Here is a 26,639-nt window from a genome sequence, read left to right on the forward strand (position 1 = left end):
TCAAGGATCAATTCTTTCCCTCATATTTTTTCTTCCATGAAATGAGATTTCCAAACCTAGGTCCAGCCTGTGGGAACAAGAAGTTTGGCTCAAAGAGCATCTCACAGTCCACAGAGGCCCAGGAAACCTCTCCAGGTGGTCAGATCTAAATGGATCTTGATGTCTTTTGATTCCCAGTTCCTGCACAGCATCGTGTCCTGTGTTCACATCCTTCCCATCCCTGGAAGTATCCAAGGATAGAGCTTGAAGCAACATGAACTAGTGGAAGGGGGTGGAATGGGATGAGCTTTGATGTCCCTTCCCACCCAAACCACTCCATAATTCCATTATTAGATGCTGGAGATGCTGGGCCCAAATCCCTGTGCCACAGAAAGGTGCAGAAGGATGATGGTTCAGGGTGAAAACTGCCTTTAATTCTTGGGAAAAGCAGCATAGAACCCTATTTTTCACTAGGATCACTGGAGCCACTCTGCTCTGAGATGGATGAGGCTTTTCCAAGTGCTGTGTCCTTCCAGCAGGATGGGTTTGATTTGCAGGTGACATAGTATGTGTGGGAAGAGGGTTCAGCCTCTCCTTTCCAGGCTGAAGCTCCTGCTGGCCCACCTGGCAAGCAGAGGGCTCGGTGGAGTTCTGTGGAGAGGGGACACTCTGGGGAACCCTGGTTTCAGTGCCCCTGGTGCTACTCCTATAGGCATTTTTGGTGTTTGTAGGGAAGGATCCTGTGGCTCCCTGGAGAAGGGAGGACCTGCCCCTCGTTCCTGCCCCTGCTGCCCTCCCTGCCCGGGGGAGAGGCTGAGCTGACTCAGGCAGCTCCTGCCCTTCCTGATGTTCTCAGTGCTCCTCCTTGGCCAGGTATTTGGTTCAGTTTGGGATGGGCTGGTCCCCAAAACAGCTTTCCATCCTTCCTGGCTGCACAGAAATCCTGCTGGAAAGGGACAGGGACAAAGGAAGGTGGGAATAAGATGGAGAAGGGGATGAAGGGTCCGGTCCCATCCAGCTGAGCTGCTGTGTCCTCCCTCTGCCATTCCCAGTGTACTCACAGCCCACTGTGGTTGGATGTGGAGTGATCCTGGGATCTCCCACTCTGGATGTGTCACTGTGTGTAGTTTTGTGGGGGGCTGAGACTCAGGGAGATTTAACCATCCCAGGGAGTCTTGAAGGTGCTTCAACCCCCTTGGACAAACCTGGGAAATCTGTGACCCTTCCCTGGACACTGGGAGTTATTGCCAGCACCTGCAACTCCCCTTCCAGGGTTATTGGCTCAGTATGTGCAAGCAGAGTGGAATCATTTATCAAGGCTCCACGAGTAATTGGTGTTTATTAATGAGGAATAAAGTGGGAATCAGCCCCAAGGGATATGAGTGAGGAGGTAGAGCAGGACTGACAGGGCTCTGGAGGGAATGAGAGGGTCAGCAGGAGCCAGGTAAGGGAGCTGTCCCTGGAATGGGAATTGCCCCAGGAGCAGGAGCTGTGTCAGGCTGGTCACACACAGCTGGGAATGGCTGGAACTGTGGGACAGGAAATGACCGGTGCTGTGGCCACAGGTGGGATGGGGAATGGCCAGTGCTGTGGCCACAGGTGGGATGGGGAATGGCTGATACTGTGGGACAGGGAATGGCCAGGGCTGTGGCCACAGGTGGGACAGGGAATGGCCAGTGCTGTGGGACGGGGAATGGCCAGGGCTGTGACCACAGGTGGGATGGGGAATGGCTGATACTGTGGGACGGGGAATGGCCAGGGCTGTGGCCACAGGTGGGACGGGGAATGGCCAGTGCTGTGGGACAGGGAATGGCCAGTGCTGTGGCCACAGGTGGGACGGGGAATGGCCAGTGCTGTGGGACAGGGAATGGCCAGGGCTGCGGCCACAGGAGGGACAGGACAGAGCAGCTCCTGGTTCTGCTGCTGCAGCCTCTCCAAGGTCAGCTCAGGTTTAAAGAAACAGAAGAAGGAGAGGATTTATTTTGTGAAATGTGTGGTTTGGTTTAGTTTGGTTTGTTCAGTTTGGCCGCTGGCCCTGGGCTGGGTGGGGCAGGCATTTCCTGCTCCACCAGGGGCTCTGCTGGCCTTGGAGGTTCCAGTTTGAGACTGGGCACTGCCTAGCTTGGCTTGGGGGCTTTGGGAGCCCCTTCCTTCAGCTCTGCTCTGTTCCCTCTCCGCAGGTCCCTCTGGGGAAGGGAAGGGCCAGGCTGGGGACATGTTCAGGCCATGCCAGGGAGAGACAGAGGGGCTGAGGGAGGTCCATGGCCCTCGAGGGACACTGCCCAGCCCCAGGTGGGCACAGAGGGGGAGCACTGCTGGGACAGGGGTGGGGGATACGATAGGGATGCTGCAGGGACAGGAGGTGGGCACAGAGGGGACACTGCAGCCCTTCCTCCCCCTCTCTCCTGCCCCGTACTGGGATCGGGCTGTGGGGGCTGGGAATGGGAGAATTTGATGCCAAACTGGGGGTACTTTGTGGACCCTGGTTTGGGGGGTAGCTGGGGGGAGCTCTGCCACCTTCCCAGGCTCCTTTCCACCCCTGCTCCTTCTCTCACGTCATTATTCCTTCTCTTACCTTCACTTAATCCTTCTCCCCCCTCCCTCCTCCCTTCTCACTCCCACCTCCTCTTTTCCTTACTTTCTGCGCCTGCCTAGAGCCATCCACATCTCTTCCCTGCTTTCCTCTGCAATCCCAAATCAGGCTCTTTTTGATTCCTGGGTGAAACACGGAGAAGCTGAAACTCAGCCCCAAGCAGGCGTCAGAGGCCAGGAATGTCCCGCGGGGCTGGGACGGCCGGCCGGGACCTGCCCAGGGCAGCTTCACTCCCGGGAACGTTTCCCACTCAGCTGAGCTTTGGCTCGCGGAGTTTCCAGGAAATTTCAGGTATTGAAAAAAAAAAAAAAAAGCCCTTAAATAGGACTAAAGGCAGGGGTGGTGAGGTCAGCGACTCCTGCTGGGATGCTGCTGGCCCTGGCTGTGCAGAGGGGTGGGGTGGTCGTGGCTGTGCCCAGGAGGGTTCCAGGAACGGAAGCAGCTCTGGGGGCTGGAAGTGCCCCAGCACTGTCTCCCTGATGGTATCCGTGGAGTCCTGGAATGGCTGGAGTGGGAAGGGACATTAAAGCCCATCCAGTGCCACCCCTGCCGTGCAAGTGGCTCTGCAGGTGGTGTCTCACCTGAGTTGGGCAGAGGGGCAGGACCACCCTCCTCCCCTCTGCCCACGCTGGGGGTGCTGAGGGGGCTCTGCTTCATCTCCAGACCCTCTTTTCTCACCTGGAATGGCCCCAAAGTCCAGGAATGGTCTTCCCAGAACAGCTGTGGCTGCCCCATCCCTGGAAGTGCCCACGGCCAGGTTGGACAGGGCTTGCAGCAACCTGGGATAGTGGGAGGTGTCCCTGCCCACGGCAGGGGTAGCACTGGATGAGCTTTAATGTCCCTTCCAACCAAAACCATTCCATGAATCTCCAGTGCTCTGTGGTCCATCATCTCCACTCTGGACTGTACTGGGAGCCTGGAGGTTCCCAGTTCCCCCTCCAACAACCAGTGCTGTTACTTTGGCAGATGGCTCCTCCTGTCACATCATCCCGCTAATAAAAACAGCCGGAATGAGAGGCACAGGGAGGATTTACAGCTTGGTGTTTCCCAATCCCCACCGGAGCAAATGACTTCATTCCCTTTAACAGCACCCAGATCCAACTCTGATCCAGACGGGCTCTTGTGTCACCTTAATGAGGCTTTTGTTTTCTCTGGGTGTCACTCCCAGGCTCTGGAGCACAAAGAAGGAGCTGCTGCTGTGGGTTCTGGGAGCCTCTGGCTCTTCCGGAGGTTTAGGAGGCACCTCCCTGTTTTGCAACAGATTCTCTGTGTTAAATACACTGGGATCAGGGTGGTTTTTGGATAAAAAAGGGCCTGTGACATCCCAGTGACAGCTAAAGGAGGATGTTTGCATCTGGAATTGCAGGAACATCCTTTTGCCCCAGTTTGGGGATTTGTGGTCAGAGCAATCCCAGCCTGCAGTGGCTTCTCTCCCAAAATCTGTGTTGCAGCAGGAACTTTAGGGCTGGGATATCTTTGGGTATGGTTTTTTCCCCTGTGAAGATTGGGGCTCATCCACAAGCTAGGAGCAGAGGATGGTGGCAGTGGGAGAGGGGACATGCCACTGCTGGAGGCAGGAGCTGTGAGGACACACTGAGGGACAGTTTCCTGTGGGCTCAGGGTAACAGCTCCTCAGCTGGAGAACCAGGGCCTTGTGCCTGCAGTTTCCAGGGCCACATGCCCAAATCACCAGGAAAAAGGTCTATTTTTCCCATTTTTTTCCTGGCCACTTATGGGAATTGGCTACATCTCCCACGTTTCCCCTTGTGCTACCAGAACCTTTCTGGTTGTGCAAAGTGGGTGTTTGGCCATGGCCAGACCTTACCACAGCACTCCTAGAGTGCCTTGTTGTTGCTTTGATTTTTTAGTCTTCTGATTGTTTTTATTTTTACTGTAGCTTTCTCTCGCTTGTGACAAAAATAAAGACTGATATTTAGTAAACAACACATTCTTTCCAGGGAGAAGGACAAATTCATGGACTTCAAAGTTGACCACTGGGGTCAGAGGGGTGTTCTTCTCGTCCCCTAATCCTTGACCAAATCCCAAAAACTATATAAGTTGAATTCCCAAATAAACTTCCCTTTACCTTTCCATCTCACATCCTGATGGGTGAGTGTGGTTCTTTCGTGTCCTCTTGTGACACCTTGTCCTGCTTCCCAAACCATGGAACTGTTGTGGTTGGAAAGACCTCCAGGATCAATCCTGGACCCAGTGCCCCGAGGTGCCACATCCACTCTCTCTCTGAACACTCTCTGGGATGGGGAAAGGGCTGCACAACGTTTTCCATGGAGGCATTTTCCCAAATCTCCAGTGCTGTGGTGCAGGGCAGAGAGGGGCCAAGCCCCAGCCCTGCTCCAGGTCAGCACTGGAATTCCTGCACAGGGGCACTGTAGCAATGAATCTGAACAACTCGGGCCATTCCCTGCACCAGCCAAACTGTTCGTAGATAAGAAGACACCTGCAGTCTTGTTTTTCAGAATTCTCAAAGATCTGGCAAAGCTACGGGAACAACAACAGGTTTAAAAATAATGAGCAAGAGCCTGGGAAAGTGTCTATAAGAAATGCAAAACTCAGATAGAAGACACACGGCGTGGTGATGGACACTTGGCCAGTTGGCTGCCCTGAAGGGTGTGTGTGTGTGTGTGTGTGTGTGTGTGTGTGTGTGCCTGTCTGATGGACAAATGACTGAGCCAATCGAGAGACTCCTGCAGGTGTGAACAGTCGTGCCGGAAACTGTAACTATGGGTTAATGTAAACAATAAATGGCTTCTGTTGGAATCGTATTGATTTGTTTATTTCAGTAGCCCATTTTCCCCCTGCAGGGCACTCTTGAGGCTGGTGGGTTCCTGGAGCCACCACCCATCCTGGTGCATCTGGGAGGGAAATGTGGCACCATGAATGTGCCCTCAGTGGGTTTGGAGCCTGGGATGCAGCACCCAGAGGCAGAGGCAGGAATCTCCTCCTGCTCTGCTGCTCCTGGCCCCTGAGGCTGGGCTGATGTGGCCCGAGGCCCGTGGTTGTCCCCACGTGTGTGACGTGTGCCAGGGCCACCCTGTAATCCCTGTAAAATCAGAGACCAGGGCTGAGTCATCCCGAATTTTAACTCCTGGGCTCAGATTCTGAGGTGCTGAGTCACACCCAGAGCACTCCAGAACCGGGAGCTCATCCTGCCTTGCAGGGGCTGTTTTGCCCTGTTTTTTTTTTTTTTTTGGGTGGCAGAAACTCTTTCCTGCACTGAGGAGCTCTGGAGCCCAGCTGTGCAGGAAAGAAACATCCTCATCATGGAATTATGGACTGGTTCAGGTGGGAAGAACATTAAACCCATCCAATCCCACCTGTGCCATGGGCAGGGACACCTCCCACTATCCCAGGCTGCTCCAAGCCCCGTCCAACCTGGCCTTGGACACTGCCAGGGCTCCAGGGGCAGCCACAGCTCCTCTGGGCATCATGGAGAACTGTTCTTTTTCCTGGCACTGTTTTTCCCTCTCTCCTTTTCCTGCTGAGCCTCTCTCCTCCCGTGGGAGGTGGGAAGTGCCACAGCTGGAGCTGGAGGCTGGAGCTGGATTAGGGATGCATATGGGTGTGGGGAGGAGGCCGTTGGGAGCTGGGGCTGGAGGAGGGTTCCAGGTGTGGCCCCAGCTCCACGGAATGCTGGCCCTGCTCATCCCTCCCCTCCCAGGGCAGCATCGTTGTCCTCGGCAGTGTGGGCAGGTCCAAGGCAATTATCATTACAATTATAATTGTAATTATTGTTGTCGGCACAGAGTGCATTGATTAGGAGGGGCCTGAGACAGACGGGCCCCACCCTCTGCTCCATCAGCACCAGGGCTGGGCTCCAAGGCTGCAATCCTGCCCTTTGCTCCCACTGTCCTTCCTGGTTCCAGGTCCCCACCCCGGAAAAGACCAGAGCAAAGGAGGGAATGGCACGTTCCTTCTGGTAGCTTCCAGCTTTGTCATCTTTGGGTTCAGTCTGGCCCTGGAGCAGCTTCTGCTGCTGGGATAAAATCCCTGACTGGAGCAGCAGGTGGGGAGGCCAAAATCTCAGATTTGGGAGCTCGGTTCTCCCTAGTTCTGTAGTTCTGCAGAAGCCCCTGTGAGGTGGATTGGCTCCTTGGGAGCAGGGATAACTCAGGGATTACAGCAGCTGTAAAATCCTCGTAAAACATTCTTTGTTTGCTCTGCTCCCGTCCCTCCAGTGCCGCCAGTGAGTCATGGGGTGAGGCATCACTCCTTCCCCCAGCCCCTCTGCTCTCCTGCTCCTTCTCCTGCCCCAAAGTGGGCTCTGGGTTCTCAGCTTGGAGCTGTTTTGGGAAGGTCCTTCAACCCCCCATTGTGACCAGTCAAATATCTTAAACTCCTGAGGTTGCACATAGAAAACATCCGAGGTGACCAAACCCCTGGGTCATCCCTCGTCCTCCTGGACATGGGGCTGCCACCTCTGGAATTCTAGTCCTGAGCAGGAGGAGTTTCCCCTGAAAATGATGGGACTTTTTTCAACATTCCAAGGAATTTTCAGAGCCATGCATTGGTGATGTGTCCCTCGGTGTGTGGGGAGTGAGAGAGGTGACACTGGTTCTACTCCTGCCTCTCCCATGTCCTTCCTGCTGGACAGTTTATCTCCGAGTTCCTTTTCCATGTTATTTTTCTCCCTTAGGAGCATTTACCGGGCAACAAATCCATTTGATTCTGTGAAAGATGCTGGAATTCCCTCCTGGTGACAGAGGGTGAGGAAAAGCTCCATCCCCGTGTCTCCCCAGGGGTGAGGCTGGCGCTGGGTTCTGTGGGAGTTGTTGAGACTCCAAGTCCTTTCCCACCATTCCTTTGCCAAGGGCTGCACACACAGAATTGGGATGGCTGCCAGTGGGAACTGAGGGTTTTTTGGGGGAGTGAGCCCTTAATCCATCCTGGATTTGGAAATGGGATCCACTGGTGGAAAGTGGCTTCATGCCATTGATTCTGCCCAAGGAGAGGAAAGAGAGCTTTGATAAGAGCTTTTTTTTTTTTTTTTTTTGGATGATTCTGCTGGGTTATCTCCCTCCTTGCTCCATTCCTTGCACCGTTCCCTCCATCCTGGGCAGGACTCAGGCCCCAGACACCTGCAATAATCCTGAGCTGTGTCATCCTGGGTTTATTCCAGCTCCCACAAACTGGTGTGACCTTGGAGTGACCTCACTGCTCGGGAAAGGCCACCTGAGTTTGGAGCTAATGGGAGCAGGGACAGGGCAGGAGCTGCTCAGGCCATGGGGGATCCTGGGAGGGACAAGTCCAGCCAGGGAGTGATGGGGACACAGGACCATGGGGGTGGGCTAGGAGCAGCCTCACCTTGGGAAGGGTTACCTGGAGAAATATGGATGCAGAAAGGAGAATTTCCTAATGATTCCGTGTTTTGGGGCAGATCAGCCTGGATTGTGTCACTTCAGGAAAGACACTGAGGGGCTGGAGTGAATTCAGAGATGGAAAGAGGGCTGGGGAAGGGTCTGAAGCATCAGGGAAGGGTCTGGAGAACTCCTGAGGGAGCTGGAAGGCTCAGCCTGGAGAAAAGGAGCCTCAGGGGGGACCTTGTGGCTCTGCACAACTCCCTGACAGGAGGGGACAGCCAAGGGGGGTCGGGCTCTGCTCCAGGGAACAGGGACAGGAGGTGATGGAAGAGTCTCAAGCTGGGCCAGGGGAGGGTCAGGTTGGACATCAGGAGGGATTTTCCCCTGGGAAGGGTGGTTGGGCATTGGCAGGGGCTGCCCAGGGAGGTGGTGGAGTCCATGGAGGTGTCCAAGGAAGGACTGGATGTGGCACTCAGTGCTCTGGGCTGGGGACAAGGTGGGGATCAGGCACAGCTTGGACTTGGTGGTCTGGGAGGGCTTTTCCCACCTCAGGGGTTCTGGAATTCTGTGTTTGTAGCTCAGGGTGTCTGGGCTCTGCTCTGGCTCTGGGAGAATTTAGTTTCCACCAGATCAGTCCCTGGAACCTGAGCACACCAACAGACTCCAAAGTCAGCCGGATTTTGTGAGAAGAGAACAGGAGTTTTCCATCCTCTCCTGAGATGTGTCTTTTCCAGAAAAACTGAGCCCAGCATTCCCAGCACTGGCAGTTTCACCCCAGCACTGAGAACTGAAGTTTTAATTTGTTTGTTTGTTTTTCCTTAAGGCTTGGGCTATGGGAGCAACTCTCAACTTTCATGTCAAAATTACCCAGGTGATGATGATTATCCATAATTATAACTATATTTATCCATATTCCTTCAGGTTTTCTTGTAATCAGGTCTTGTTATTTGGGGGAGAGGGAAACAAACAGCTTTAGGCTCCTGTCCAATGAGCTGGAGAGGGGGAAGTGCATAGCTGGGATACTGGGACACCTTCCCCTTGTTTCAGGCCACGTTCCATGTCCCTGGGAAGGATCCCTGGGAAGGATCCTGGTCTGGGCTGGGTTTCTTGGTGTGTTCAGGAGCTCCTGGCAGTGGGCAGAGCCGTGGGGGTGGAAAAGCTGCTCTGCAAAGAGGGCAGGAGGAATATGGGGCTCCATCCACGGGGGAAGGGCAGCCCCATCGCTGCACTGAGCACCTGGAAGGGGCTGGAGAGAGAGATTCCAGCAAGAGCAAGTCCCTGGGGGAGTCCAAGTTGTTTGTAGAATCATGGAAAAACCTGAGATAGAAGGGACTCATGAGGATCATAGATTCCAACTCCTGACTCAGCACAGGACACCCCCAATCCCCAAATCCAATCCTGAGAGCGTTGTCCAAATGCTCCTGGAGCCCTGGCTGCCTTTGGGGCTGTGACCATTCCTTGGGGGGCCTGGGCAGTGCCCAGTACCCTCTGGGTGAGGGACCTTTTCCCAACATCCAACCTGACCCTCCCTGGCACAGGTCCAGCTGTCCCCTGGGTCCTGTCCCTGGTCCCAGTTCCTGGCAGTGTTGGTGGCTGGTTTTGTGCTGTATCCAGACATTTAGGGCTTTGGTTGATAGCCCTTTTGGGTTGCAGCAAACCGGACAGGTGTAGGCAACTCTGAGCTCCAGGAGCTATTTCCCAGGGATGGATTTCATGGCCAGCAGCTTCCAGGAGTAGCCAAGAGCTGAGCTAAGAACTTCCCAGCCTCAGCAGGGTGGGCAGAGCAAGAGGAGAGGTGAAATGCAGCTCCTGGATGGAATTAGGAGCTTGTGGGAACACAGAGCTGGATCTATCACCCCAGGCAAGCTGAGACAGTGCCCTGGGCACCCTGAGGGGCCTCGGGACTTATGGAGAATATTGAATGATTTAGAAAAAACTTCCTCCCTGTGAGGGTGGGGAGGCCCTGGAATGGATTTCCCAGAGGAGCTGTGGCTGCCCCATCCCTGGAAGTGTCCCAGGCCAGGTTGGACAGGGCTTGGAGCAGTCTGGGACAGTGGGAGGTGTCCCTGCCCAGGACAGGGGTGGCACTGGATGGACTTTGAGGACCCTTCCCACCTGAACCATTCCACAATTCCATGATCCCTTGATTCTGTTCCTGCTGGTCCCCATGATAATTCATTCTTGGGTTTTGCTGTGTTGCAGCATGAGGAATGCCTGGGTTAGGAGATTCCTGCATGAGGAAATTCCTGGATGAGGAGTATCCTGGATGAGGAGATTCCTGGATGAGGAGATTCCTGGATGAGGAGTTCTTGGAAGACTTGGAGCAGTTTGGGTGAGCCCAGACCTGGCTACCTCTGGCAGAGCCTTGATTCCTGTCCCGGTGCAGGGCTGGAAAAGTGGGGAGGAAAATGCAGTTTCCACGTGTAAATCCAGGTGAAGTTGCAGCCTGAACAATGCACTGGCCTCTGCCAAAGGCACTGGAGCAGGGAGAGGCCATGGCAGGGAATTCAGGTGCTTGGAAAAGCCACTTCATGGAATGTGAGGATTTTGGCCCATTTGGTTTATGTGGGATAAGGCTCAGAGGGTGTGACTGGGATGGTGGAAAGTGTCTGGGCCAGGGCATTGCACGGGATAAACTCCAAGGTCCCTTCCAACCCAAACCATTCCCGTCAATAGGGGACTCCCACCAGGCTCACAGGAGTTGTTGCAGTGCTTGGGAAGTGGCAGGGGCAGAAAACGAAACCAGGCACCAATTAAAGGACATGCAATGGACACAGCACCCTGAGTGCTGGTGGGAGGGAGGCACCAACCTTTGGAACCCTGTGGATCAGCAGCTGTTGCCAGGCTGGAAAGGGCACTCCGTGTCGCTGAGCTCTGGGCTGGAGCTGCGTCATTCCATTGAATTTATGGCCTGGTGACACAGGAAATGGGCCTGGTATCCATAAAATCCTGATAAGCAGCCACCTCATCCCAATAATCTGTGCATCAGATGGTGCCTCCAGTTCTGGAGGCTGTGGAATATTCTGAGGAATATTCTGAGCTGGATCCTGAGGATCACTGAGGCCAGCTCTTGCCTGGTGACATCCAACACCTGCCTGTGGGGTCCAGGAGAATAAATTCTCTCTGACCAGTCTCTACTCACAGGAATTATCATGAGCTGTAAATTTTGATTAATGAGGCTGCTTTGATTCTGGAAGGGGGATCTGGGTTCACAGCATGGGGAGATCTTCAGGATCTTGGAAAAGGTGCTGTTTTCTTCCCATTGATTTTGGGTGGGTTTAGCAGGAGTAAGAGCTTGGCAGTGCCATTGGACATCAGGAGAATTTCTCTGGACATCATGAGGATTTTTTCCATGGAAAGGATGGTCAGGCACTCCAGTGGTGGAGTCCACATCCCTGGAGGTATCCAAGGAATGTGGCACTCAGGGATCTGGTGGGGACTGGTCACAGCTTGGTCTCCATGATCTGGGAGGGCATTTCCAACCTCAGTGATCCTGGGATCCTGACAGCCCCAATGCCTCATCCAGGAGGTCTCCATCACCCAGAACATTCTGCCTCCCTGGGCCTGGAGAATGATCCCAATGTCCTGTATCCATTCCCCAGCCGTGAGCCCATGCAGACACTGCGAGGTGTTGGGACAATACATGTGGGATCCAGGGCCAGAGCCCTTTGGATCAGGAACCACCAGCAGGGCCTGTGCAAACAGAACCTATGGATGCTCCTGCTCCCAAAAGCTTTCAATCCAAACATGGAAATCCAGGCAGGCAGCAGGAGGGAACCCCTGGGATAACACAGGAGGTGTGGAAACCACGCAAGAACACATCTCCAACACATAATTTCACTCACCTGCAAAGGTTTTCCTCTTCTATGACAATATTTGATTTTGGTAAATTATTTTTTTTTTGCACTTTCCAGCTGAAATTGCGAGCCTGTCTTGTTTTCCCAAGGATTCATGGAAGGATTGGTCCTTTGTGGGGGTTTGGCTGCTCTGGGAGCATCGGAGCCAGTCCTAGATGTGCAGGGCCAGGGGGAATGTGACCCCCAGCACGGCAGGCAGGGAAATCCCTTCCCCAAAAAGTCAAAAGTGAGCTCAGCGTCACCAAACCCCAGTCCCTGGGGTCACTGACGAGGGCTGGGAGGAATTTACCGGTCGGAGCAGTTGTGGAACAATCCTGGGTTGCCATGGAACAACAACACAACAAACCCTGGGACACCTCTGGTGGCCACGTCTTGCCCTGCCCCACCTGGGCTCAAACGGGGAATATCCACCTGGAAGGGGGGGAAGGGAGCAAAACTGGGAACAGCAAGCAGGGGATGAGGCTTCCTGATCCCACCTGGACTGCTCGTGGTGCAGGGAAGGAGGGCTGGACTTGGGATGAAGATGGGCTCACCCTCACCCAAATCCAGGGTGAAGTCCAGCTCCCCAGTGCTGAACTGGGATTCCTGGAGGCTGCTGGGAGCAGCTTTGCCTTTGTGGCAGAAGGCTGGGATTCACCTGCCTGGATGGATTCACCTGCCCGGATGGATTCACCTGCCTGGATTGCTCCTCCTGTGCCTCTCGTGCTGTGTAAAAGTCCCTGTGTGCTGATCCAGGCTGGAATCCAACCTGGTAACAGCCAGAGCCGGGCAGGAGTTGTTGCCTGACCGTCAATCCCACACTCAGCTTCCATCCCTGTTTTCTCAGGACATCCCAGCACTGTTCCAGGAGCAGCCTGGCTGTGTGAGGCTGGACACTGCTGTTCCCAGCAGGGGATGGATGGATGGATGGATGGATGGATGGATGGATGGATGGATGGATGGATGGATGGAGAGATCTCTGTGCTGTCCTCCAGCCCCAGGGAAGGTGCAGGGCGTGTCTGTAACGCTCCACTTCGTTTACACTAAGTGGATTATTTTTATAACCCCAGAATCAATTAGGCTGGGAAAGACCTCTGAAATCACTGAGTCCAACCTGAGATGGTGGGAGCCAAGCCAGGTGCAGGGCTGGCAGGAATCCTGCCCCGTCTCTCTCTTCCTGGATCAAATTCTCCCTTTTCTCTCTTTACAAAGAGAATTTCCCTTCAGCAGCTAGGCTTCTCCTCCCCCCAGAGCAGGACGGGTGGATTTTGAGCAGGCTGAGTTTGCAGCCAGCCTTATCTCCCCGTCCTGGGGACAGAAAAGCTGAAGGGTGACACTTTCAGGCCAGACTTTGAAATCTCCTGGGGAATTTACAACCTGATAGTGAAGGGCTGAGGCTCTCCGGGACTGTTTGGAAATGGTGAAACCCCTGAAACCAATTTTTTTCTCTGCTTTTTCTTCATAGAACCCCAAAATTCAAGCAGAGACCCAGAATGTTGAGCCAAGATTTTAATCCTGTCTCCTTTTCAGTGTGGACTAAATGTTGGGTGTGACGCAACCTTCCTAACTCACCTCGGTTTTTAGGATATATTTGAGGGGTAGCAGGAGAGGGAAGGACAAACATATTCCCCAGGCTCTGGGTGCTGCTGGCAGGGCCCGAGCAGTGCCCTGGTTTATATTAAACAGGCAGGACCTGGCGCCGGGGCCCCTTTATCAGCTTTGGGCCGTGCCCAGGGGAGAACCCGCCTGCAGCACTTCCAAATCCATGTGTATTCCCTGTGTCCTCCTCGCCCCCCCCCGGCTCATTGCAACACCCGTCTGGGCATGGGGAATCCGCAGGGAGCGGGGATCAGAGCTCGGGGTTCACCGCACAGGTGGCAGAGGAGCAGAGCGGGGACACGGCGCCAGGTGTGTCCGTGTCCCTTCCCCGCGGCCCTTCCCTTTCTCCCGCTGGAGGGTGGGAATGCAGCCAGGCACACCCAGCCCCGAGCAGTAAAATGATCCCTGGTGTGCCCTTGGGCCAAGCCCAGCTTTTCTAACGGATAAAAGGGGAGGCAGCGGGAGAGCTCTCACTCCCCTGGGATCCAGCGCAGCTTTCCCTGAGCTTTGCAAGAGCGAGGCATCCGCACCGACCCCTGCAGCACCATGTCCCGCTCGGTGACCTTCAGCTCCCGCTCGGCCGCCGGGCCGGCCCTGAGCCAGGTGCGGGTCAGCACCGTGTCCTCCACCCGCAGCTCCGGCCTCGGCCGCGCCGGCGGCTTCGGCAGCGCCAGCCTCTACAGCCTGGGCTCCGGCAGCAAGAGGGTCAGCCTGGGAGGGGGCAGCTCCTTCAGCGTCCGCTCGGCCTACGGTTATGGGGGAGCGGGCTTCGGGGGCAGCCTCAGCCCCGGCGGCATCCAGGAGGTCACCGTCAACCAGAGCCTCCTGACGCCCCTCAACCTGGAGATCGACCCCAGCATCCAGAGGGTCCGCAAGGAGGAGAAGGAGCAGATCAAGACCCTGAATAACAAATTCGCCTCCTTCATTGACAAGGTGGGTGCTTGAGCTGGCTCAGAACCCCGGCGGTGCTGAGCAGCAGCTGGGACCCAGAGTTGGTTTAGTCACGAGTGGGCTGAGGATCAGTCCCGGAGAACATGGTGGGATTTGTCTGCTGCAATCAAATAATTCTTATTATTCGATGTATTAAAGTCCTGCTGGGATTGCCAACAGAACAAGTATTTGCCTTGCCTTTGCAGCCCTGATTTACCTGGGATTGCCCAAATGGGGGTGCAGGCTTGACACCCCCACCCAGCACCAAGTCTGGGGAGGGAGAGGCTCCTGGAGAGGCCTGTCCCAGGAGAGCAGATGGAACCAGAGCCTGCCCCGGGTGTTTAGACTGCCCTGCCCAGTTTGGCTCTCCTGCACTAATTGACCTTGTGTAAGTCCCACTCTGGTATCCCCGAAATGTGAGGAATCCAGTCCTGGAGCTGGAGTAATTGGAAGGTTTGAGGTCTGGGGCCAGTTTCTGTCAAGTGTCAGCCCAGCAGAATCTGCTTTTCTTTAATTCATCCAAAGCCTCAAAGTCCCAATCCAGTCCCAGAGCAGCCGACCTCTTTAGCATGGTCTCCATGACCCTCCTCTGATGCTTCCAGTGAACACCCAAATCCCTGGGACAGGATTACCCCCTGCAGCCCAGTCCTGCCATCCCCTGTCCTGTAGGCTCCCCTTCTGTCCCACCATTCCAAAATGACCCCTGCTCTCCCTCCCAGGTGCGGTTCCTGGAGCAGCAGAACAAGATGCTGGAGACCAAGTGGAGCCTCCTGCAGGATCAGAAGACGGCACGGAGCAACATCCCTTCCATGTTTGAGTCCTACATCAGCAACCTGCGGCGGCAGCTGGATGGGCTCCTGGCCGACAAGGGCCGCCTTGAGGGAGAGCTCAAGAACATGCAGGACCTCGTGGAGGACTTCAAGACCAAGTAAAGTATCAGTGTGTCCCCCTGATGGGGTGGTGGAGCCAGGCTGGTGGCTGAGCACGGATATCCCCGGCTCCCCTGCCAGGGTGGGAGATGTTTTCTGGCCAGGGATGAGGTGTGCAGTCCAGGGAAGCTGCCTGGATTCTTCTTGCTTGTTATTTTTAGAACCTTGTTCCTGCATGGGCCAGTGCCTCCGTCTTCATGGCTTTGCTTTGGGGCCTCCTCAGGGTTGGAAGTGGCATTTTGGGGCCTACTCAGGGCTGAAGGTGACATTCTGGAGCCTCCCTGGGGTTGGAGGTGGTGCTTTGGGGCGTCCTCAGGGTCAGAAGTGGCTCTTTGGGGTGGTGGAACTCCAAGAGTTCCGCAGGAGCTCCCGGCTCATTCCCTGGGCAGGGAATGGAGCAGCTGCCCTGCAATTCTTCAGTGACTTTTCAGTGTCACCTGGGAGGAGCCCCAGAAGAAAGGTGGCCTTTGTCCCAGCCCAGCCCAGCCGGGAAATGTCTCTGAGAAAGGAAGGGAAGAATAGGACGGAGCTGGCAAACTGGATCAGGCAGGAACTGCAAACAAACAGAGTTGATAATCCCCGGGGTGTGTTTAGGGAGAGTCAATAGCCAGAGATTCCCAAAGAGCTGCTTGGGAACGATGCTCCCCCCAGCCCTGCCCAGCTATTTCATCTCTGTTACTTCATCCACGATCGCCCTTGGAATCTCTGCAAGGAGCTGGTTTGCAGCCAGAGGGATTAAAACCCAAAGTTTAGTTGCATTTCCCTTGGATTCAGTCCATGGACTTGTGGATTTATTCCTTTAGCCTACAGATCCATGGAAAGCCAAACCCTCTATGTGCTAATGGAAGCAGGAACTAGGAGCTGAGGGAGTGAGGATACAATAACTAGAATGCAGAACCTGCTGCTCCCCATTTATATGGAGAAAATCTCATTTATAGATGGAAAACCTAAACCATGACGTGCTCTGGGGGTGCCTGTGGCCTCTTTCCCATAGGTCTGGTTTCCACAGGAATTCCCAGGTGATACTTAGGGGAGGAAAGGCTCCAGCAATGACACCCAGCCCCTCACTCAGGAATTGCAGTGGGAGAGGGTGTGGAGCCAGCTGGGATCATGCTGCCCACAGGGCTTAGTTCCAAGGGATGAGAGTGTCCTGGGTTTCCAGAGGGGCCTCAGGACAATACTGGATGATTTAGGAAGAAATTCCTCCCTGTGAGGGTGGGGAAGCCCTGGAATGGATTTCCCAGGGAAGAGGAAGCTGTGGCTGCCCCACCCCTGGAAGTGCCCAAGGCCAGGTTGGACGGAGCTTGGAGCAGCCTGGGATAGCAGAAGGTTTCCCTGCCCATGGCAGGGGTGGGAATGGGATGGGCTTTATAGTCTCTACAAACCCAAATCATTCCAAGATTCCATGCTTTATCAGTTCATTGACCAGCTTGGCGGTCAGTGAATTTCCCCAGGAAATGAGGAATTTGATGATCCATTCCGGAAGAATTCAGTGTTTTTATCTCTCTCTGCTGATCCCTTGTGTGTGGAGGTGGCACCTCTGCGTCATTTCCTGGGATTTATTTCTCTGGAATAGCACTGACAGCTCACTGACCTCCAATGGGGCAATGTCCATTGATCCCAGTGTGGATGGGCACGATTCCAGGTTGGAGCAGGAGGGAGGGGCAGGGAGGCTGGGGAGGTGAAGCAGCTCCTGCTTTGGAAGGCAAATTCCAGCTCTGGCCATGCAGGGCCCATGTAAATAAAGAGCCTTAACCTGGAAACAACAATTCCCAAACAGCCGAAGTGCTTCCTGCTCTGTTCCTGGGATGGCTTTGAGGATTCCCAGATCCCCAGAGCAGGTTGGGGCTGGATGTGTGGGAAGGTTGGGAGTGCACAGGCAGGTCCAGGTGGGCTCCAAGATCCAGGTTTGCAAATCAGTGGTGGTCCTGTAAAATCCATGGAGAGAGATTTTTATCTGCTGGAGAACTTTAAGTGAACCCCTGGGGATTTTCAGGTGAGCCCCTCATCTGAGGGTGAACACCAGAGCAGGAGTCACCAAAACTGGAATTTGGTGAGGCTTTGGAGGAGAATGAGGGTAATTAATTACCTTTGGCTTTTCCCAGGACAGTGCCATGTGTTCAACACCTGCAGAATGTTCCCAACAGTCTGGAATAGGGAAGTGCAGAGTGGAAGCAGCTCCAGCAGGTGCTGGGATCAACCCAGAGGAGTTTGTGGGATCTATTTGTGTCTCTCCTGATTTGTTATTGGACCTCAAAGGGTTGGTGATGAAGTGGGGGCACAGCCTGGGCCTTCCCCAAAGAAGGAGCAGGAGCAGGAATCTTCTGAAGCACAGGGAATTTTAAGGACTATGGGAAAGCAAGGAGGGGATGCTCTTCAGGTGATGGTAGTGATGTGGAGCAGCTCATCCAGAGCAGACCTGTGGCACCACTTGTGCACCAGCCCTGGGGAATTGCTGGGCTGGCTCCCAAGAAATGGAAGGATAGAGAAGAGAACTGGGATAACCTTTCACTGAGATGTTTTTCCTTTTATCCAGGCTCTAACTTCACAGAAATCCCTTTTTTTTGGCAGATATGAAGACGAGATCAACAAGCGCACGACGGCCGAGAATGAGTTTGTGGTGCTCAAGAAGGTGAATATCACCGTGGGTCAGGGAATCCTCAAATAGGGTGGGTGGGAAGGGACCTTAATGTCCATCGCAATCCCACGCCTGCCATGGGCAGGGACACCTTCCATGGGCCCAGGGTGCTCCAAGTCCCGTCCAGCTTTGGGCACTTTCAGGCATGGGGCAACCACGTCTCTTCCCTGGGATGGATCATCAGTGTGTGCAGCCCTTTCCCCTATTTTCCTCAACTCACAGTTTACTCTTTGCCCTGCTCAGAGTTTACTCCAGCTCTGCTGAAGCTCTGAGGGGCAGGATTCCATCCCACACCTGCCAAAGGCAGCTCAGGGGAGGCCCTGAGGTCTCCACACACACAGGGAAGAGGTGTTGGGTCCCAGGGGTACCAGAGATGATCCCAGATCTTTCTTTGGGATCTTTCCTGAGGTCTCCATGTCCAACCTGACACTGAACTTGGAAACAGGGATCCAGGGGATCCTCAGGACTCTCAGGATCTGCACTCCAGCAGCATTCAGTGCCCTGAGAGATGATTTGTAGGCCCTGGGGTGCCACTGGGACAGTTGGAGCTGATTTGGGGAGGTCTCCTTTGGAAGCCACCAGAGGCTGGGTGGGCTCAGACATCAAAGCTCCACAATATCAGTGGGTTATTCCTCATTTTTCCAGGATGTGGATGCTGCCTACATGAACAAAGTGGAGCTGGAGGCCAAGGTGGATGCTCTGACAGATGAGATCAACTTCCTGAGGGCTTTCCATGAGGCGGTGAGGACCCTTCTGCTTCTTCAGAGGGGGAGAACAGGGAATGCTGGCTGGAAAAATGAATGTGGGGAAGGTGATGGACTCATGGAGTCTTTCCTTCCATAAGCAAAACTGTGCCTGCATGTGAAGTGATTCCTCTGAATTCCCATGGATTTTCGCACAGAATTCTCCCTGTCTGGGATGTGGGATGGATGGATTGCAGACATAAAGGGACAGACATTTGGGATGCTGTTTGTATGAAAACAAGAGAAATTAGTGGTTTAGTGCTGGGGGAGGTGGTGCTGTGTGACAGGAATGAAGGAAAGCTGCTTGTTCCCAGCTCCTTCCTTCTCTCCATTGTTTCAAAGATTGAGGATTGCCTGAGCTGAACACACATTCCTGGGAGAGGTGCTGGAGTTTGCCCCTCCAGGTTCTGCAGCCAGCTGGGTTGTCTAAGGAATGGGATAATAGTGGGATAAGCAGCCCTGCTGCCAAAGTAGGAATAAACAGCTACATCTCTGCTGTTGGTTGTTGCTCTGAGCTTTCCAAGGTTGGTTCCCTCCTAATTAATGATTATTTTGATGGGATTCTTATCTGCCTCTCTTTTCCCTTCTCTCCTTGGATTCCCTCTTTAATTGGCTTCCAAAAGAGAGGCCCTGAAACCTCACTGATTAATGGCCTTGGTTTTCCTGCAGGAGCTCAACGAGCTGCAGGCCCAGATCTCGGACACCTCTGTGGTGCTATCCATGGACAACAGCCGGAACCTGGACCTGGACAGCATCATCGCCGAGGTGAAGGCGCAGTACGAGGAGATCGCCAACCGCAGCCGCGCCGAGGCCGAGTCCTGGTACCAGAGCAAGGTGAGCTCCGGGAGGGGACAAGGATCCAGGGAGACCTTGGAGCCCCTTCCAGTGCCTGAAGAGGCTTTGGGAGAGCTGGAGAGGTGTCACAATAGGACATGCAATAAGGATGTTTGACTCCAGTCAGGAGGCAGTAGAAATCAGAAGGTTTATTAACAATTCATTCAGCCCTTTTATAACACGCTGTGCTAAAGGCACGTTATTGGTCCATAGGACTGACACGTCTCCCATTGGCTCAGTAACAGAAATAGCAAACAACACCTGTTGTTATGGAAAAGGAATATTGTTTACACAAGATTGTTTTGGGGAAAAGAAAAACTGTTGAAAAGTTTTCCTTGGGAAGAGCTCAGGCTCAGAAAATATCGGGTCCACAGAGAGGGCCTGAAGCAATGAGACACAGGGAATCACTTCCCACTGCCAGAGAGCAGGGATAGATGGGATATTGGGAAGAAATTCCTCCCTGTGAGGGTGGGGAAGCCCTGGAATAGATTTCTCAGAGAAGCTGTTGCTGCCCCATCTCTGGAAGTGTCCAAGGCCAGGTTGGATGGGGCTTGGAGTACTCTGGCACTGTGGAAGGTGTCCCTGCCCATGGCAGAGGTGACACTGAATGAGCTTTAATGTCCCTTCCAAGCCAAACCATTCCATGATCAGCAGCTCTGTCAGCCCCTGTATCCCCTGTGCCATGAGTGGAGTGTTGGGGGGCTCTATCCCACTCATTCCCTGCCATCCTCACCCCATCACTCTGTGTCCCCCTGCTCTGTCCCAGTATGAGGCACTACAGGTGACAGCTGGGAAACACGGGGACGACCTGAGGAATACCAAGAATGAGATCACGGAGATCAACAGGTCTATCCAGAGGATCCAGGGGGAGATCGAGAATGCCAAGGCCCAGGTGAGGAGCTGCCCCTCTCCTGTCCTTCTCTGGCCTCAGAGCTGGGATCTGGCCCTGATCCCTCTGGGAACTGGGGACAGCATCTGAGGGAGCAGCTGGAGCTGTGTCTGGGGGGGGGGTCAGGTTGGATATTGGGAAAAATTTCTGCCCCCAGAGAGTGTCGGGCACTACCCAGGCTCCCCTGGGAATGGTCACAGCCCCAAGGCTGCCAGAGCTCCAGGAACCTTTGGACAACACTCTCAGGTGTTGGATTTCAGGGTTAGTGGGATTTTTAGAGTTGTCATGTGCTGAGCCATGATGGTCCTTGTGGGTCCCTTCCAACTCCGGACCATTCTGTGATGTTAGGGATGCTTCAGGGGTCTGGGTGTCACACAGCACCTTGAACTTGGTGATTGTGGATATCTTTCCAACCTTCACAATTCCATGGTGTGTAAGAACCAGTCCAGGGTGGCTGCACTGCTCTTCCTGAAGGATTTGAGGGGGAGGGGAAATGTTGGGAACAGGGAAGGTGGATTTGGGAGAGGACGAGTGGAAATAGCCCCTGGGACACAGAGGAGCCACCACACACTCCTTGTGCCCTCCTTTTCCTGGGATCATTGTCCACTCCCTTTCCCATGGAACACCATGTTTGGGCACAAACACAGGTTTGGGGAGCTCTGTTTGCTCTCACTGGGGTTTTATCACTTTATCAGGGCTGTGGCTTAGGCCTGGCCTGGAGCTCCACTCCAGATAAACCTGGTGATTCATCCCGGATTATTTGGTTTCAGGGCAGGGAGGCTCTGGCACCAGCTGACAGCTGCCCTGTTGGGGCTCCCTTGGATAGTGGGTGGGGGCACAAAGCCTCTTGTGAGCCCTTCCTGCCAAACACGGGGGTTTGGAGCTGTGGGGGCACAGCTGGAGGTTCCCTGGGGCCCCACAGGGCTGGACTTGGGGTGGATCTGGGTGTTTCGTAGCTCCAGGTGTGCTCCACTCCACACCTGCCCACATCTAAGTTAGCCAGAGACTGCCCAGCTCTGAAAAAACTCTGGGGAAATCAGCCGAGAAAACCTGAGCTTTCCTGAACCCCAAGGGATCTGTGGGATTTGGGGGACTGGGAAGCTGAGGATCACCTGAAAAAATATAGCAACTGAAGAGAGACTTGGTCTTCCTTCTGGGAGACCAAGGTTTCTGCAGCAGAACTGCTTTTGTGTGACCTCAAATAGCTGCTGAACACTTGGAAATGTGAATCTTTGAGTCAGGAAGGAGATATGTGGATATATTCTGTTTCCTCCATGTGTCTGTAAATGTGAATGTTGCTTTCTGTACGGAGATCCTGTGAGATCTTTCCATCTTCTTCATCTTGGAAGGAGATGAGTTTCCATCTCCATCCAGTGCCAAAAAAACCAGGTAGGGATGAAGTCCCAGTTGAGCTCCAGATCCACGAATAGGGGCTGGGCAGCAGAGCCAGAGGTTTGGGGCACAGGATCCTCCTCCAGGGGTGAGGAGCCCCCTGACGTGGCCGCTCTGTCCCCGCAGCGAGCAAAGCTGGAGGCGGCCGTGGCCGAGGCCGAGGAACGCGGGGAGCTGGCCCTCAAGGACGCCAGGGCCAAGCTGGCTGAGCTGGAGGATGCCCTGCAGAAAGCCAAGGCTGACATGGCTCGGCAGCTCCGGGAATACCAGGAGCTCATGAATGTCAAGCTGGCCCTGGACATCGAGATTGCGACCTACAGGAAGCTGCTGGAGGGAGAGGAGAGCAGGTGAGGACATGTGGGAGGATTGGTGAGCAAAGATTCCCTCTGTTCCCTCTGGGAAGGATCCAGCCCTTTGCTCCCTTTGCCTGGGAACACTGTGAGAGCCCAATTCCCATTTCCATACGGAAATGTAGGCAAAGAAACCTTTGAAAATCTGAGTTCTGGTCCTGGAAATGCTTTGGCTGAAGAGCCAAACTGGCAGATTCTGGGGGGCGGGGGGGGAAATGGGGATAATAAGTGAAGAAGGAAAAAAATTGGTTTCCATCATGTTTAATGGATGCTGTGGCAGAACATTTCCAAGTGGAAATCCCTGTGGAATTAGGACAGAACCTCTGTGCTCTGTCCTCCCCAGCCATGGCAATAACAGAGCTGGTAACTGCAGGGCTGGAACAAAGCCCTGAAGGGCCCAGGGATCCTCCCTGGATCAGGATAATTGTATCAGTAACTGATAAGTAACTCCCTGCCTCTGTCCTCCTCCTCAACCCCCAGGACCAAGGAAAGCTGAGTCTAATCCCTTCCCTTTGTTTTTTCCAACAGGTTGGCTGGGGATGGAGTTGGCAATGTCAACATCTGTGAGTGGATTTTGTTGTTTGTAGTGGTTCCACCTCATTCTAAACCCATGGGAAAGGGGGCTCAGAGTGTCCCAGTTCACCCAGTTCAGCCCCTCCTTACTGGGAGCACCCTGAGGCTGGGGGTGGTGCTGAGGCTCCATCCTGAGCTCAGCTCTGACTCATCTGGGTGAAATTGGACTTGGGGCAGCATTGATCTTCCTTTCCTCCCATTTTTGTATGGATAGAAAAGCACTAATGGGAAATACATTCCCTGAGTTGGGAATTAGGGCACAGGGTGTTTTTCCAGCTTGGGAAGTGTTGGATCCTCCCCTGGCCCAGACCTTGGGCAGGAGCTGCTCTCTCAGGGACGCTCCAAACCAGGGGCTCTGATTTTCAGCCCCTTAATTCCTGCTGGGAACTGGGGAACCACGTTCCCACAGCTTTGGGGCACCAGGAGATGAGCTGAGTGTGTTTGTGAAATGGGATTCTCTGTGAATTTTCTAGGGGTTCTCCATGAATTCTCCAAGCTCAGGGGATCTTGAGCCTGGTTGGGTGATGGAGTGACAAGACAAGAAGGAAGGACTTTAAACTGAAAAAGGGGAGGTTTAGAAGGGATATTGGGAAGAAATTCTTCCCTGTGAGGATGGGGAAGCCCTGGAATGGATTTCCGGGAAGATGCCCCATCCCTGGGAGTGCCCAAGGCCAGGCTCGATAGGGCTTGGAGCAGCCTGGGACAGTGGGAGGTGTCCCTGCCCATGGCAGGGATTGGGAATGAATGGGCTTTAATTTCTTCCCACCCAAACCATTCCATGATCCCTTGGGAGCCTTTCCTGAGGGAGCAGGTCCCACGTGCTGACATTCCCTTTGCTCCTCTCCCATCCAGCCGTGGTCAGCTCCAGCGGCGGGGGTGGATACTCCAGCTCCAGCGGATTCCTGGGATCAGGGATCGGAGGAGGCCTCAGTCTGGGATCAGGAATGGGCAGCGGAGCCCTCGGGTTCTCCTCGGGAGGCTCCTCCAAGTCCTACACCATCACCACCACCTCGTCCAGCCGGAGAAGCGTCAGGAAGTAACTCCAAGGATGGAGCTCGGCATTCCCAGCACCCAGAGAGGGAAACCATGGAAAGAAAAGTCTTGGTGCCTTTTTGCAGGATGAATTGGCTGCAAAACTCCTGCAATGCTCAGGCCCTGCCCCTGCCCTACCTGGGCTTGATCCTGCACTCTTGGATTTGAACCATTCCTCTGGGAGCAGGATCAAGCCTGTGGGGTGAAATTTATCCCAGGATGCAGGTGGGGTATCCCTGCTGTTACCCTTGTGCTTGGTACCCCCTGCTCCGGGCTGGATTTCACCCTTGGAAAGGCAAATCCCACATTTCTGCTGTGCTTCTGCAAAAGACCAGAAGATTCTTTCCCTCTTAACAGGATTTGGAAGACTCTAATCCCTCAGGCTCCTCAGCCCCTGCCAACAGTTTACCCTGGGTTGGGTTTTTAAATATACCAGGAAGGAAACAAGTTTGGGTCTCCCCTAATTTTCTTTGGAAATGGGCTCAGTGTTGGGATTCAACATTCTCCTGTGACTGAAGCTGTTTCTGACCAAACACAGCACTGACAGATTGATTTCAGGCTCCTCACAGCAAAATAACTCCTCGAGAACCTCCCACACCCTTTCCCTCTTTTTAAATGAAGCCCAAAGCTTGAGGGATCTAAAAGTGCTTCAAATTCCATGTGTTGTGTCCCAATGAATTGGGAGATAAATTCCCTATTTTTGGGTGTCTCTGTTTACCACTCCCTATTTAAGGGTATTTAGTGATATCTGGAGTCTCCTGCAGTGAGGGTTCAGTTGATGCCCCATTCCAAAAACTCCTTGTTCCTGCCAAAATGCCAAGGAAATTGTTGTTACTGCAGTAGGAAGAGTTTTTAGGGAACTTACTCCAAGAACCTGCTCCCATGTTTTGTGTTGATGTTCAGCCCTGTCCTGGAATTGTGTTTTGAGTTGGATTTTTATGCTTTTTATGTTTCTCATGAGTCCTTTATAGGACTAATAAAAGTTTCCCCTTTAGCTGCATGTCCAGTCTCAGCCAAGTTCTTTGTGCTGCCCTGGGTGCTCAGGAGCTCTGGAAAATATCCAGGAATCACCTTCCTGCTATCACCTGGAGCAGGGCCATGGGCAGGGGCAGGTTTCGGGTTTGATGCCTGCACAGCTCATTCCTGGTAGGAATGACTCTGCCTGGAGTCTGGGCAGAGGGATGGGGAGAGTTCGCTCAGTCATGGTTTGAGCTCAGGACTGAAATAGAATCTGGTTTTAATGGGAGGGAGGAGTGGGATTTTAGCCCTTCTTGCTCATGGATTCCCTGGAAAAAACCAGCAAAAATCCTGAGCATGTAAAAGACCCTTTTGTGTCCCAGTGCAATGCGAAATGTTTCGTTTCCAGCTTTGCCACAATCCACTGTCCCTGTCCCAGCCCTCGGTCCCCTGTGGGAATGTTTGAGCCTCCTCAGAGCTGGGAGATGGGGTCAGGTCATCGGGAACAAGGACACAATTCCTCCTGCCTGCGGGGCTCCAGGGGAGCTGGGCCCATCCCAGGGCAGGCTGTGTCCCAGCTGAGGGGGGACAGACCCTGGCTGGAGCTGCAGCTCTGTGGGGCTGGGGCCAGAGGCTTTGGGGTCACTTGGGAATCCTCTGGGATGTGGGATGAATCCTTGATGGATCCTTCAACTGCCTCTTAACCAGCCCTGCCACAGCCCAGCATCTCCCACCTGAGCCACTCTGGGGAGGAGCTCCCACCGTTTGTCATCCTTTGGGTGGCTTTGGGACGCTTGGGCAGGAATTGTGTGGTTTGGAGACACTTGTGGAGGAGTTGTGGGTCTCACTCTGTGTTACGAGGGACTTCCAAGTGCTCCAGTCCCACTCCTTGAATTTTTGGATCTGGGAAGGACAGTTGGTCTGGGTGGCTGCAGGTGACAGCCCTGAAGGACGGGGCCACCCCGAGGGACCTGGACAAGCTGGAGCAGCGTCCTGTGGGAACCTCCTGAGGTTGAACAAGGCCAAGGGCAGGGGCTGCCCCTGGGTCAGGGCCACCCCCGGGATGGATCCGGGGGGATGAGCAGACGGAGCAGCCCTGGGAGAAGGACCTGGGGGTGCTGGGGGGCGAGAGCTGGACAGGACCCAGAGACCCCCGAGCCTGGGCTGGGCCCCAGCGTGGGCAGAGGGGAGGGGGGTTCTGCCCCTCTGCCCCACCCAGGTGAGACCCCACCTGCAGAGCTGCCCCAGCCCTGGGGTCCCGCACAGGGAGGACGTGGAGCTGCTGGAGAGAGTCCAGGGGAGGCCACGGAGCTGCTCCAAGGGCTGGAGCTCCTCTGGGGGCCAGGCTGGGAGAGCTGGGGATGTTCACCTCACTCCAGAGAGACCTTGGAGCCCCTTTCAGGGCCTAAAGGGGTTCCAGGAGAGCTGGAGAGGGAGTGGGGAGAAGGGATGGAGGGACAGGACCCAGGGAATGGCTTCCCACTTCCAGAGGGCAGGGATGAATGGGAGATTAGAACCCTGCCCCAAGGTTGACTCATAGAAGTGTTGAAGTTCAAGATCATCAAGTCCTGGTTGAGTCTTTCACCTGGTGCTTCAAAGGAATGAAATGGCCTGAAAGCTCCCTGGGCAGGGGGGAGTGGGGTGGGAGAAAGAGAAATTCTCATTCTGGGAAAATTCCCTCTGGGAAGCCTCATTGGTTTGACGAGGTTATAAAGGGCAGCACCACAGGGAAAGGAACTTTTCCAGCCTCTTGCTAGAGATGGTGGGATTTGGTGCTCTTGTCTTCCTGGGAAGAGGTGAGTGGGGTGGGATGGGATGGGATGGGATGGGGTGGGGTGGGGCTTGGGGGTGCCTTTGCTGGGAGATCACCCCAATGAGCGGAGCAGGACCTGGTCAGGTCCTGGGACAAGGAGCTGCCTCCCCTCCCACCTCATTTTAATCCCTGCACTTTTGGGAATGGAAAGACCAGGGAACTATGCCAAAGGATCTGGTTTTAATGGGAGTGATGAGGGATTTTAGCCTTTCTTTCTCCTGGATTCCCCAGAGA

The 26,639-nt window shown here is 54.3% G+C and overlaps 1 protein-coding gene across 1 annotated transcript; it reads left to right on the top strand.

The window, feature by feature from the left end:
• The first annotated feature begins 13,681 nt into the window (after positions 1–13,681).
• LOC310920875 (keratin, type II cytoskeletal cochleal) lies at positions 13,682–24,635 on the top strand. The gene is made up of 9 exons (XM_083880933.1): positions 13,682–14,258; positions 14,975–15,183; positions 17,756–17,816; positions 18,468–18,563; positions 19,235–19,399; positions 20,166–20,291; positions 21,807–22,027; positions 22,559–22,593; positions 23,456–24,635. The coding sequence occupies exons 1-9, from the start codon at positions 13,872–13,874 to the stop codon at positions 23,641–23,643; spliced, it is 1,488 nt and encodes a 495-aa protein (XP_083737059.1). The 5' UTR covers positions 13,682–13,871; the 3' UTR covers positions 23,644–24,635.
• The last annotated feature ends 2,004 nt before the right edge of the window (positions 24,636–26,639 follow it).

This window comes from Zosterops lateralis (genome assembly GCF_965231275.1).
Source record: "Zosterops lateralis genome assembly, chromosome: 32".
Lineage (NCBI taxonomy): Eukaryota > Metazoa > Chordata > Aves > Passeriformes > Zosteropidae > Zosterops > Zosterops lateralis.

Coding starts and splice junctions, on each gene's coding strand:
- LOC310920875 (XM_083880933.1), top strand. CDS start 13,872: ATGTCCCGCTCGGTGACCTTCAGCTCCCGCTCGGCCGCCGGGCCGGCC. Junction 14,259..14,974: donor TCGCCTCCTTCATTGACAAG/GTGGGTGCTTGA, acceptor TCTCCCTCCCAG/GTGCGGTTCCTGGAGCAGCA. Junction 20,292..21,806: donor TCGAGAATGCCAAGGCCCAG/GTGAGGAGCTGC, acceptor CTGTCCCCGCAG/CGAGCAAAGCTGGAGGCGGC.